This window comes from Oreochromis niloticus, linkage group LG5 (assembly GCF_001858045.2).
Source record: "Oreochromis niloticus isolate F11D_XX linkage group LG5, O_niloticus_UMD_NMBU, whole genome shotgun sequence".
NCBI classification, from domain to species: domain Eukaryota; kingdom Metazoa; phylum Chordata; class Actinopteri; order Cichliformes; family Cichlidae; genus Oreochromis; species Oreochromis niloticus.
Window position 1 is genome coordinate 5,184,433 of NC_031970.2, and position 11,649 is coordinate 5,196,081.

Below are 11,649 nucleotides of genomic sequence, written 5' to 3' on the forward strand. Positions count from 1 at the left end.
CTGCTGACTGTCTGCTAATAGTACTGATGTAATAATGTTATAGAGGTCCTCAGCCAGGAAGCATCGCAGCAAGGTGAAGATGCCCATGCACGGTGCAGCAAGATGCATGAGGCTACCATCCTTTCTGCTTGTCTTTCTGTAAAAGTCACCACGTGTCGCTTATACTGAGCAGGTTCAGAAGACCACAGAACACAGCAATGTACTTCAGTGTTGCTCTATGTTCCAACCGATGACCTCTTTCTATGTCTGAAATGTGACTTGACAAACCACTGACACCACAGTTTCAACAGCCGAGTTAACGTTCCCACCAGTTATGAAACTAGAACAAACAGCTGTCTAAATTATTTTCAATAAATCTCATAATTGACCCAAATTATATATTTCATTTGAAGTAGTAAGTCAAAGAAGAAAACTACATTAGAGATCGACACTTTAACACGTACAACTGACAACATTAGCAATGTTCGGGCCACTGAAACTATAGAAACACCAACATGATCTCAGGTCAGTTAACCTTCCCGAGGCAATAAAGTGAGAAAAAAAGGAGGAAAACTGAGACAAAAACAAGAAGACTGACCTTTTGTCTTCAGTGTATCACATCAGCAAAAATGGAAGTTCACAGTTTGTCGCACGTCTCCTCTTTAGATTGTTAAAATGCTGTAAACTAAGAGTTTTTTGGCCTAAAATTGTAAACACTGGATACATTACACCACAGCTCTGTTATGTCCCTGCTTCTCTCCTCCTCTTCTGACTCCACCCTGAGGAGGTTTAAATGGTCATGAGACACCTGAGACACCTTACTGTGTTCAGACATCCTGTACTCACCTGTTTCACTTCTGTCATCCATTTTCTGCTCAGTCCAATTCAAATTTCATCATCTCTCTCTGTCATCTCCTGCCAATCCAATCATTTATCAGCTGATTTTCATCTAATCCTCCATCTCGCTTCATCATGAGTCTGAGTCGTACCAAGCGAATCAGCTCCAGTAACTCAGTTCGGAGCAGCAGCGGCTCGAGGAGGCTGAGTGGTTTCGGTCCGGTTCAGGGAGGTTTCAGTGGCATCTCCCTCAGCAGCAGTTCTCTGTATGCGGGCACCAACGGGCATCACCACGGCCTGGGGGCTCCGCTGGCATCCCTGTCCGTCAACAAGAGCCTGCTGGCTCCTCTCAACCTGGAGATCGATCCAAACCTGTCCATGAGTCGAGCCCACGAGAAGGAGCAGATCAAGAGCCTCAACAACCGCTTTGCAACCTTCATAGATAAGGTAAAGGGACCACTGCTGAGGCTGGTTCAGAAATTATTATTATTATTAAGTATTATTGAGTAAGTATTTTGATAATTTATGAGTAAAATATACATTATAGTTTTCAAAGCTTTATCATTCCTCTTATCTAAACATCACACAAAAATGAAAAAATGCATCTTTAGGTTTAGATTACTTCAGAGTGGTACTACTACAGGTACTAAAAAGCTCGAGCAGCTTCAGCTGTAACTTCTTCAGTTTGAATGAAAAACTGACTCAATGTAAAAGGAAATTAAGCTGCGTTTTCTTACAATTTCAAACTAATTATCCACACCAAGTTCAGCCAGGTTCCGCATTAGTTGTGTATATTTTAAAATTTTACATTTCATTCAAGTTTTTAAATGACATTTATTTTTCATATTGTGTATTTGTGACTCATCCCTTTTCTCACCACCAATATTGTGCATTTATTTCCATTCATTTGTAGTATTAGAATTTTTTAAGCCTTTTTTTATTTATTGTGTTCAGTCTAAAGTTCAGATCAGTCTCTTCTTCTTCCTGTTTGCTTTGTCCGAATTTATAGGAGAACATTTATAGGAGATGGTTAAACATTATTGGCCTGGCAGCAGTAATCACTTACACATTGTTTTAAAAATACATTTGTGGAAAAGCTGTTTTAAAGTTGCATCATCGTGGCTATTGCAGCTATTTTTAAACCTCTTGTTTATGAACAATGCAGATGAACTTCGACATGCCCAGGATATCAAGATTGTGCATTTAGGATTCTGTGGATTTATTAGACATGTTATGAAAAAGCTGCAGCCTTCTTGGCTAATTGAAGGTAGAAATAACATTATCATGAGCAGCATATATAGGACCCTAAGTTTCTATTCTAAGTGTTATGAAAAAGCAAATAGTGGAGTAAATGTGAATAAGAAGATGGCTTGTTGAAGTTCCTGAAGGAAACAGGCTGCAGACATTTCCCACAGAAGGAGCAATCGGCCCTGTGATAACACTGGACATCGATACCCAACTTAGGGAACATCTCTGCTTTCTCACGGAGCAGGTAACACTTTCACAATAGAGGCTTTGTTGGCTTCTCACATCAGCGGAGATTCACTTCAGGCGTACAGAAACAGAGAGCTGAGCTGGACGGAAGCCCGTTTGTCCAAATGTGCAAAATAAACCTCCTGTTTTTTTGAGCTATGTGAATGCTGACATAGTTTCCCAAAGATAATGTTTATCAGAAAGTTTGTTAAAGATCTTTGATATTCTCTGATTTCCTGTACCTCTATTACTTTTGTGCACATTTAAAGAAAATGTACGCAGAACTTTATGCCAAAAAATATGCAAATATTTTTATGAAAATTCAATTAGTAAATAAAACATATTAATAATAAGAATTTTTACTCAGTTCAATGAAGCCATCAATAACAATGACATCAATAACAATGCTAAGGTAATGATTTAATATCTCTTGAAGCAGCTAAAAGTGTATAAATTGTAGCTAAAAAAATAAAAAATCACCAAAACATCTTCATTTTAAATGCTTTTGGGGTTTATTTGATATTTTGTGCAGTTCTGCAGAGCTGTAAAATAAAACCAGACAGTCTATTTACCGAATAAGACAAAATATTGTGAATGTTCATAGAAAACATTTGGAAACACTGTCCATTTGTCTCCGTAAATGAGATGGCTTATGTGACTTCCCCCACACAAAGAGTCCTTGTCCTTAGAGACCTTCAGATGCAGAAACTCATGAGAGTCAACCTGGCTTTTAAAAAATGTCTTGCCCAGTTTTCCCCTCTTTGTTCATTTATCCAAGATTGGATTTCTGCTTAACCTGGGATTAAAATCTGGAGGCCTAAAATGACCCCCTTACTGATTATGACAATTACTAAAATGCAAAGTTGAGTGAATTGATAAATAAACTGACCTTGCAGTTACGACTATCATCCAATCCTACTTGGGAGGAACTCTTTAAATTAAACATTAGCGAGCTGCTTCTCTCATGCAGAGAAGTAATTAGTGAAATGCATCAGGAAGACAACGTTTCACTTGTTGTAAGACGATGACTCCAGTTAAAGCTGCACGTCAGTGAACATCAAAGTTGGAGTTAAACATCTGGGATTAAATGGTCATTTACTGCATGAGTGTATGGCACTGGGATGCTGGATATTCAAGCTATCTGTCCCATTTCCGTCCCATTGAGTTCAATCTGTAACCTGATAGATCAGGCTAGACACCGTATGGTTGTGTCTTAGAGGGAGGTTATTCTGTCATGAACAGAACACAGGCTTTGTGTTGGAAGGTATAATAGGCGCTGGATGTACCTGGCTGCAGGCAGGAAACACGAGCCGGGCAAGTACAGGGCTGGAATATATTCAGGTGTTGACACTGAGCTCGAGCTGGTTATCTGCTGGAGTGATGGCATTCCTCTGTGCGTTATTCTGGAGCTGCTGATGATGATTGCAGTCTTTATTGGTTAAACTGCTGGTTATTTTCTTAATAACAATAAGCAGTTAGTTGAAAATCTAAAGAGATTCAATGTAGAAGCAGAAATTATTTAAGAAAAAAGCAATAACTCTATTTATTAACTGAAAGCATTTTCCTGAAGATTGTGAAAAACAAGGTTGATAATTAATTGTCAGCAACAACAACAGTGTCATAATACAGCAATGAGGCAATACATTACAAAAGAGCAATGACCCACACAATCCACCTCTGTGCTGTAATGGCCATTTTCCAAATGTTAAGAAACACTGGGGGTAATAGTGCCTTTAAAAGAGTTTAAATTCATTCCGCAGAATGATCAGTGCAGAGTTCTGCTATCTATGAAGAAACGTATGAACATAGAAGTTGTACCAGTTGTAGCTTGGCCACTACACCAAAGTTAACTAGACTAAAAGTTGTCTAAGGAGCTTGAAGGAGTGAAACCTAGCCCCACCCTATCATGTGAGTGGGGGTGGGGCTAGGTTTCACAGTGGTTTTCACAGGTTTCACAATGAGCTCACCTGAAACCCTGGCTGATTGTGACCCACACCCGTTTTCACACCTTGGCTCATGTGATTATGTAGAGGATCATCAGGGGGTCCTTTTGTTCCTCTTTGGGGGGAAACTCCCACGGGGTTTAAATCTGGGACGCTCCACCATGTCATCTTTTGTTTTCTAGCTGTTCCTTCAATCCTGATGATCAGAAACAAAAAGTGATTATGACAAACCTTCATTGTGTGTTTAGAAAATCCTAAATGATCTGTGTCCTCTTCCCTCACCAGGTACGGTATCTGGAGCAGCAGAATAAGATGCTTGAGACAAAACTGGAGCTGCTGCAGGGTCAGGGGGTCAGCCGATCTAATGTGGAACCCCTGTTTGAGGCCTACATGGCAGGTCTGAGGCGCCAGATGGACCTGGTCAACAATGACAAGACTAAGCTGGATGGGGAGCTGAGAAACATGCAGGGTCTGGTAGAGGACTACAAGCACAAGTAAAAAATGACACTTTAGAGTTTTCAGCTACCCAGGCGTATGACCTGCATGGCTGAGAACCTACACAGACATACACAGGTGTATGTTTTATTGTAATAAAATACCCCGTTCTCTCCCTGTCACAGATATGAAGATGAAATTAACAAGAGAAACAACCTGGAGAACGACTTTGTTATCTTAAAAAAGGTTGGCATATAGACACATCCATTCATGTTTATTCATACAGGTGTGGCGAGTAATACAAGCCCCTCTATTGTCCTTTCTCATTGTCCAGATTTTCTCCCCTGTATTCTCACATGCAGAATCCATGAATAATTTAGCAACTTTCCCGTGAAGCTGTGCGAGTAGCATCTTGTGTCATTTCTTAGACATTACAGTAATCTCAGCAAAGATTTCTGACTTCATACTATAAGTTTCCGAACTTTTCTGGCTCCAACTTTGGGTCTCAAATTGCTCTTTAAAAGAAGTCAAATATGTTATTTTGGTGTCTGCACACATACCTTCAAAGTTTTCTTAATCTGAATAAACAAAATCCTGCTCAATGTTCTTCCTGATGACTCAAACAGGAGTATTTCCTCCAAGTGCAGGGGATTTTTGAACACAAAAATCAGTGTCTTCTAATCAGTTGTTTGTTTCCCTGTGTGTTTTTAGGATGTAGATTCAGCCTATTTGGTCAAGGCTGATCTGGAGGATAAGGTCGGAGCTTTGACTGATGAAATAAACTTCCTGCGTAACGTGTATGAGGAGGTAAACAAAGGTCCTCATGCTTCGCGTATTTCTGTATTTGCACAATCTTCCTTGCACAATCTTCCTCCTGCCACAAGTGCAGGAAGATGCATGAGACAATAGTTGATCTTGCGGGTTTTTATACTGTCATTGACTGCTTCCCTTTGATTTCCCTCAACTTGACCAGGAGCTGCGTGAGCTGCAGGCAAGCATTAAAGATACCTCAGTTGTGGTGCAGATGGACAACAGCCGCAGTCTGAACATGGAGCAGATTGTAGCTGAGGTCAAATCTCAGTATGAGGAGATTGCAGCCCGCAGTCGAGAGGAAGCAGAGGCCTGGTACAAGAATAAGGTAAAGGAGAGAAAACAAGATGAGCCCTGGACCAAAGGAGCGACGCTAACAAGACAAATTTTTTACAGTCACTTATTTAAGCGGTTGTAAGAGTTCCCCTGCATAAACATGTGTCCTGTTACGCTCTAGTTCTAGATTTTGAACTTTACAAGAGTAGCTTTTGCAGGATTCAAAGTAACTGTTTTAGCTCTTCTCCCTTTAAGACAATTGGCTGCCCCACACAAAGCTTCTGTGTCTGAGATGAAAACATCAGGAGCATTTGCTCACTGACATCCTGCAGAACCGATGGTTGAAAATAGTCTGAAACTAAGTGTTTAGAGCAGTCTGGAGTCCATCCATCGATGTATCCAATTCAAGGTGGAAAGGCGGGGTACACCCAGAGAGGTCATCAGTCTATTGCGGGCTAACACAAAAAAAGAGACAATTCACACCTGTGGCCAGTTAACCAAACTTGCATATCATTGGACTGTGAGGTGATTCCAAGTACCTGGACAGAACCCACACACGCACAGGGAAAACTTCACACAGACAGGTCCCAGGCATAATCTTCAGTGCTAACACTGCACGTCCACGATTCCCTCCTTTACATAAAATAATTTTCTTTTGTGGTCCTCGTACCATTCACAGCTATTCTGTTTGCAGTTTGACCAAATGTCAGTCCAGGCCAGCCAGTTTGGGGACGAGCTCCGCATCGTGAAGGGAGAGATCGCCGAGATCAACCGACTGATCAGCCGCCTGCAGAGCGAGATAGAAGCGGTCAAAGCACAGGTACACATAGAAGCAACATTAAACTCAGAAAAATGCACTTCAGGTCCTTCATGGATGATCTCTTGTTCCCTTCCTCTCTTCAGCGTGCCAGTCTGGAGAACCAGCTGGCTGAGGCGGAGGAGCGTGGAGAGCTTGCTGTGAAAGAAGCCAAAGCTCGGATCAGAGACCTGGAGGAAGCTCTGCAGAGATCCAAACAGGATATGGCTCGACAGCTCCGGGAGTATCAGGTGAGTCAGGAGAAGACATGGATGGAAAATATAAACTAAACATAAAATAAGTAGAAACAAAGGATAGACAAGAAAACATAGAACATACGTGAAGTGAAATTACGTGAAGTGAAACTGATTCTGTCTTCACCTGCAGGACCTGATGAACTTGAAACTGGCTCTGGATATTGAGATCGCCACCTACAGGAAGCTGCTGGAAGGAGAGGAGGACAGGTGGTTATGGTTATTCCATTCAGACTCTACCACTGCAGAGAGTTCACCAGAATGTACATCCTTCCAAACCAATAAGAATAAATTGCGAGAGGCTTATCTACAATGTTACTTGCATAATCTTATGTTTGCTGACTCTGACTAAAAGTAAACTACTTCATAAACCATTTCTTTATTTATGTATACTCATGGATGTGTGTATACAGGAGCCTTTATGACCATCATTAGGGTAATTTTAGTTTGATGTTTGATTTACTGGAATGAGATTGGTAGTGAAATACCGGCACTGAGACTAAGAGTGATTAAATTAAAAATTGATATTATGGATAAAAATATTCATATGATAATTTTGTAAATTAAAAAGCTTCGCAAAAATGTGACGTTGCTGTAGATGAGTGAATTCTTTTTGGATTTTTTATATACTCTGTTTTTGTTCCTGCACCCAAATTTCCCCTCAGAAAACCTCTGAATGCAAAGAAAATGTTGCACTAAATAACATTTTTTAATTTGTCGGTGTGCCACAATAATAATAATGTAGTTTAAATCTTAAATTAATAGTTAGAAACAGTGGAACCAGACAAGGATCTGATTCCAATGGAAAGGTTTTTTGTATTGCTAACTCCTAGTTCCTGTTTCTCTTTATTGTGTGAATGCCATAAGGTTCAGGTCTTTCTGCTAATGCCAGATAAACATTTGTGGTGCTCATGACTTTTATACTTTTTGCTGATAAGCCATTTTGCAGCTCTTTGTTTCCCAGATGAAGCCAGAGATTTATCATGATTTATTCATCCACCCATTTTCTTCTGCGTATCTAATTCAAGGTCAACGGGGCTATCATACCCCATGGAGCGATAATAGAGACATCAGTGAGAACTACACCAGACTGAAATGAAACAGAATTTGGGTAATGTTAGGGTAGAGTGCCCTCTACAGGTGGGAATGTGACACCACATGGTTACAGCCCAGGATGGAACAGAAGAGTTAAAGAGTCCACAAAAGTGAAATATAAATAACCTCTTTTTCTTTTCTTTTTTTCCTCTTTTGCCTCTGCAGACTTGGACAACAGTCTATCCTCAACATCCAGCCCATCTCCAACTACAGTAAGTGTCAAATACTAAGGCAGATTAGTGTATGAATATGAATGTGTCATGGCTACTGGACGGACTCACGCGCAGACAGTTCTTTCTTTGAGAACAAAAGGAGATTATTTATTTACAACAGGGATCACCTCAGTGCTATATATATGTACAGTGAGTTGGGAGAGGGGGGGTCCAGGGCTCTGGGGAGAGAAGGGGGGGGATCCACACACGCTTCCTCTTCCACACAGTCACCGCCACAGCTCCTCCGCACACACGCACTCCTCTTCAGCCGCACTTGCTCCGAAACTCCACACATGCTGCCACACCCGGGCAGGTCCCATGATTTGGTCCAGAAGAGGGATATCTACACACAGAATTCAACGTTAGTTCCACAGCAAAATTCACATAGAGGATTCTTTTGATAATGCCGAGAGCACGAACTCAGGAGGTTCAACGTTCCAGCGGTGAGCTGCTCTGTGCCACTGCCTTAAATAGCAGCTGGGGAAATCAGCCAGATCAGCAGCAGGTGGAGACAATCACAGGTGCGTGGGCCAAGAGCGAGAGCCCGTAACGAGCTCCACCCAGGCAGAGAGGAGGAGGAGAGACAAAGAAAACAAAAACAAAAAACAACAACAAAACCTGTAGCCAGCGTGAGCCAGCCAGAGAGACACGGGGACCGTGACAGAATGTTTTTATATGACTAAACCCTTGATGCTCAGGGGCCCGTTCTTCGTACCTCGCTTACTACATCCAAGATCAAATGACACATCCAAGATCAAATCATCGCGCTAACTTTGAGCTCGCTAATCCGGTTCTCCGAACACACCTGTTGTTGACGATCAGTATAGCTGGATGAAGTAATGCGAGATCACTGGGTGTCTCAAAAGGGGCTACGCATCGATAGTAGAAACATTGATCGGCAACCCTGTGATTGGTCGGCGAAGATGTCGAAGGCGCGCGCTCAGTATTTTACGGCAGCAGAGCAAGAACTCTTGACTGAGGGATATCAGGAGTTTCAGAGTTTAATTAAAACGCAAGGGAACACTGCAAAGGCTGCAAAAGCAAGGAGAGAGGGCTGGCAGAAAGTTGCTGACAAATTAAACTCGTAAATAATTTATTATATCATATTCCATTATATCCTCTTTCACATTAGAGCCACAACAGGACCCACTAGAACATGGGGACAAGTAAAAGTGAAATATAAGAATATTCTACAGAATGGTAATATTTATCACTTATATTGCTTTTAGTCTCTTGAAAAGAGACCCTGAAATAATCTGTTTGTTTGTTCATAACAGCAACCAAGAAAAGGGCAGAGCAAATAAAGACAGGTGGTGGTCCTGCACCCCCTCGTGTGTGTGTGTGTGTGTGTGTATGTGTATGACAGGACGGATCCTGTCAATCCCGCAATATACGCTGAATTCTGGAAACTCTCCTTATCAATCTTGCACCTTCCGCAATGGGTTGCTCGCGTACAAACGGACAGGACATGACTGCGACAGACTTCCCAAATCCACCTTCGCTTTTATAGCCGTGGTCTCTCATCTTGATTACACGAAGTAATTTACTATTACTACTCTAAAATACGAATTACATCTGAAATAATCAAATACGTGTAATAGAATGATTACTAGTACATTTCCCTTTTTCTTAGGAAATGACCTGTATGTATCTGTATGCAATCAATAAAAGAATCAAATACTGCATTATCTTTAGTTACATTGATAATATTTATTTATGGAGAAACAGTGGTGAAATATCGCTGTTGCTTTCGTGTACATGCAGCGGACATACCTGAGTGGCCGCGATCTAATCCTGTTTACATAAAGTAAACCTGCTCCCGAGCAGGTTTACGCTTACGGATCTGTTGCTATGACAGCAAGTCCCAGATGAGCTTCGGAGAACCGAACGATCCAAGATCACGCGAAATCGTCAACAATCAAATCCGGCTAACTTACATAGCGAGGTACGAAGAACGGGCCCCTGGACTGAGAGGTTACATTAATAACGACAGAGAATTTGTATTTTGTGAAATTTTGTCTTACACATCTTCCTGTATTTTTCTTCAGGTTTCTCTTCAAGTACTAAAAGCACTAATGGCTACCAAAGTGCCTCCAGCTCTCCTGCCCCGAAGCTGCTGATAAAGACAATTGAGACCAGAGATAACAGCAGATACAGCATTCACTGAGAGCACACTCACTGGTCCGCTGTGATTTTCTAAAAGCTGTCTCTAAATGTGTGAGGGGCTCCACGGGGCATTTCATTACTTTACTTAGAATAATGGAAACATAAATGATGTAAATGACAAAACCGAGTGGGAGTAGTCCTGGGGTTTGTTGTTAGTTCCTAATACTGTTAAGGATTTTAATGTGTTTCGTTTAGTGTGCTGAGTAGTCTAGCTTTAATCATATGGGGTTTTGATACACACTGTGGTAGAGTGCTGTGTTATTTACTGTCTAATCTGTACTGAGATTACACGGTCATACGACTATTGGAGTTTAGAGTTTAGGATAGCTGGTTATAAAGAGATTTTTTATGCTACTATAAAGAACATTAACTTTCTTTAGCTACAGAAGTAGTTTAGTTTGAGGGGGCTAAGTTACTTTTTAGTTGCTTTCAAAAATAAAGTGATCATAAACAAAAATGTTCTTGATTTTTTATTCTTTCCTGTTTCTGAAACTTCTGTAAAAGCAAAAAAATCCAAAGTATAAAAAACTCCATGCTAATCATACGTCACATTTGAATTATTTATATTGATGTCTCTGTCGCGTTGCTACACTCAGACTCAGCATTTCAGAGGACCCACTAAAATGTGCTATTTTTATACAGTCAGCCCCATGTTCCCCTTTTTTAATGTGATTAAGCATCACTGTTACAAAAGACCAAACAATATTACAGCATGAGCATGCACCAGCAGTTAAAATTAATATACCCAGAGTTAACAGTATACAGTATCTGAACATACCAGAGGCCCTGCTGAGGTTAGAGGTTTGTCCCATGGCAATGTAAAACAAACAACTAAATACCTTTCAATCCATCCATGCATCCATCCAACCACCAAGCTTCATCCAGTTTAGGGTCGCTACTTCTGGAAGTTAAAAGTTTGATTCAAAGTTCTAGAAGGAAGTTCTGCCACAATACGCATTTTAAACACACCTGTAGACGTTACTATTTTATTACTATGTAAATTGAATTTAATATAAATGTTTAATATAAATATAAATTAAAAATGCATGGTTAGAATCACAAAAAAGCCACCCATAAGTCAAAATTTCCGGTTATTACAAGTGCTACCTTTTTTTCTGTTTTACAATCTTTCCAGTATTTTAAATTTAGGATCCTTTCAGTCCTCTACATTAAACTTCCGGGGGCGGGGAAAGGAACGCATTCGTAGGCCATCTTAAAATTGACACAGTTAACAGTTAATAAAAACGTTTTCTATTTTCTATTCCGTATAGCTTTGCTCGTGTTCAATTAAATACCAATAATCAAAATTTAAAATAAATTAATAGAACATGTTTTCGGTCGCGCGCTTCGAACGTGGTTGCCTGGTAACAGCT

General features: G+C 40.6%; 1 protein-coding gene and 2 long non-coding RNA genes across 4 annotated transcripts; 1 reads left to right on the plus strand and 2 right to left on the minus strand.

Annotated features, from left to right (window-relative positions):
* Window positions 1-820: 820 nt before the first annotated feature.
* Window positions 821-10,378, plus strand: si:dkey-222f2.1 (keratin, type II cytoskeletal 8). Its single transcript, XM_013275516.3, has 10 exons — window positions 821-1,263; window positions 4,518-4,726; window positions 4,853-4,913; window positions 5,379-5,474; window positions 5,641-5,805; window positions 6,448-6,573; window positions 6,657-6,800; window positions 6,937-7,013; window positions 8,064-8,110; window positions 10,159-10,378. Exons 1-10 carry the CDS (start codon window positions 952-954, stop codon window positions 10,275-10,277), a joined length of 1,356 nt encoding a protein of 451 aa, XP_013130970.2. The 5' UTR covers window positions 821-951; the 3' UTR covers window positions 10,278-10,378.
* On the minus strand, window positions 2,806-7,005 carry LOC112846870 (uncharacterized). Its single transcript, XR_003220056.1, has 5 exons — window positions 6,931-7,005; window positions 6,424-6,540; window positions 5,676-5,789; window positions 4,464-4,649; window positions 2,806-3,718 (listed from the first exon to the last, which is right to left on the minus strand). It is a non-coding gene; the product is annotated as an uncharacterized LOC112846870 (long non-coding RNA).
* LOC102075824 (uncharacterized) lies at window positions 8,239-11,500 on the minus strand. 2 transcript variants are annotated; one of them, XR_003220055.1, is made up of 4 exons: window positions 11,384-11,500; window positions 11,116-11,177; window positions 10,135-10,223; window positions 8,239-8,664 (listed from the first exon to the last, which is right to left on the minus strand). It is a non-coding gene; the product is annotated as an uncharacterized LOC102075824 (long non-coding RNA). The 2 variants fall into 2 exon arrangements; XR_003220054.1 differs by having other exon boundaries at window positions 10,135-10,226.
* Window positions 11,501-11,649: the final 149 nt, after the last annotated feature.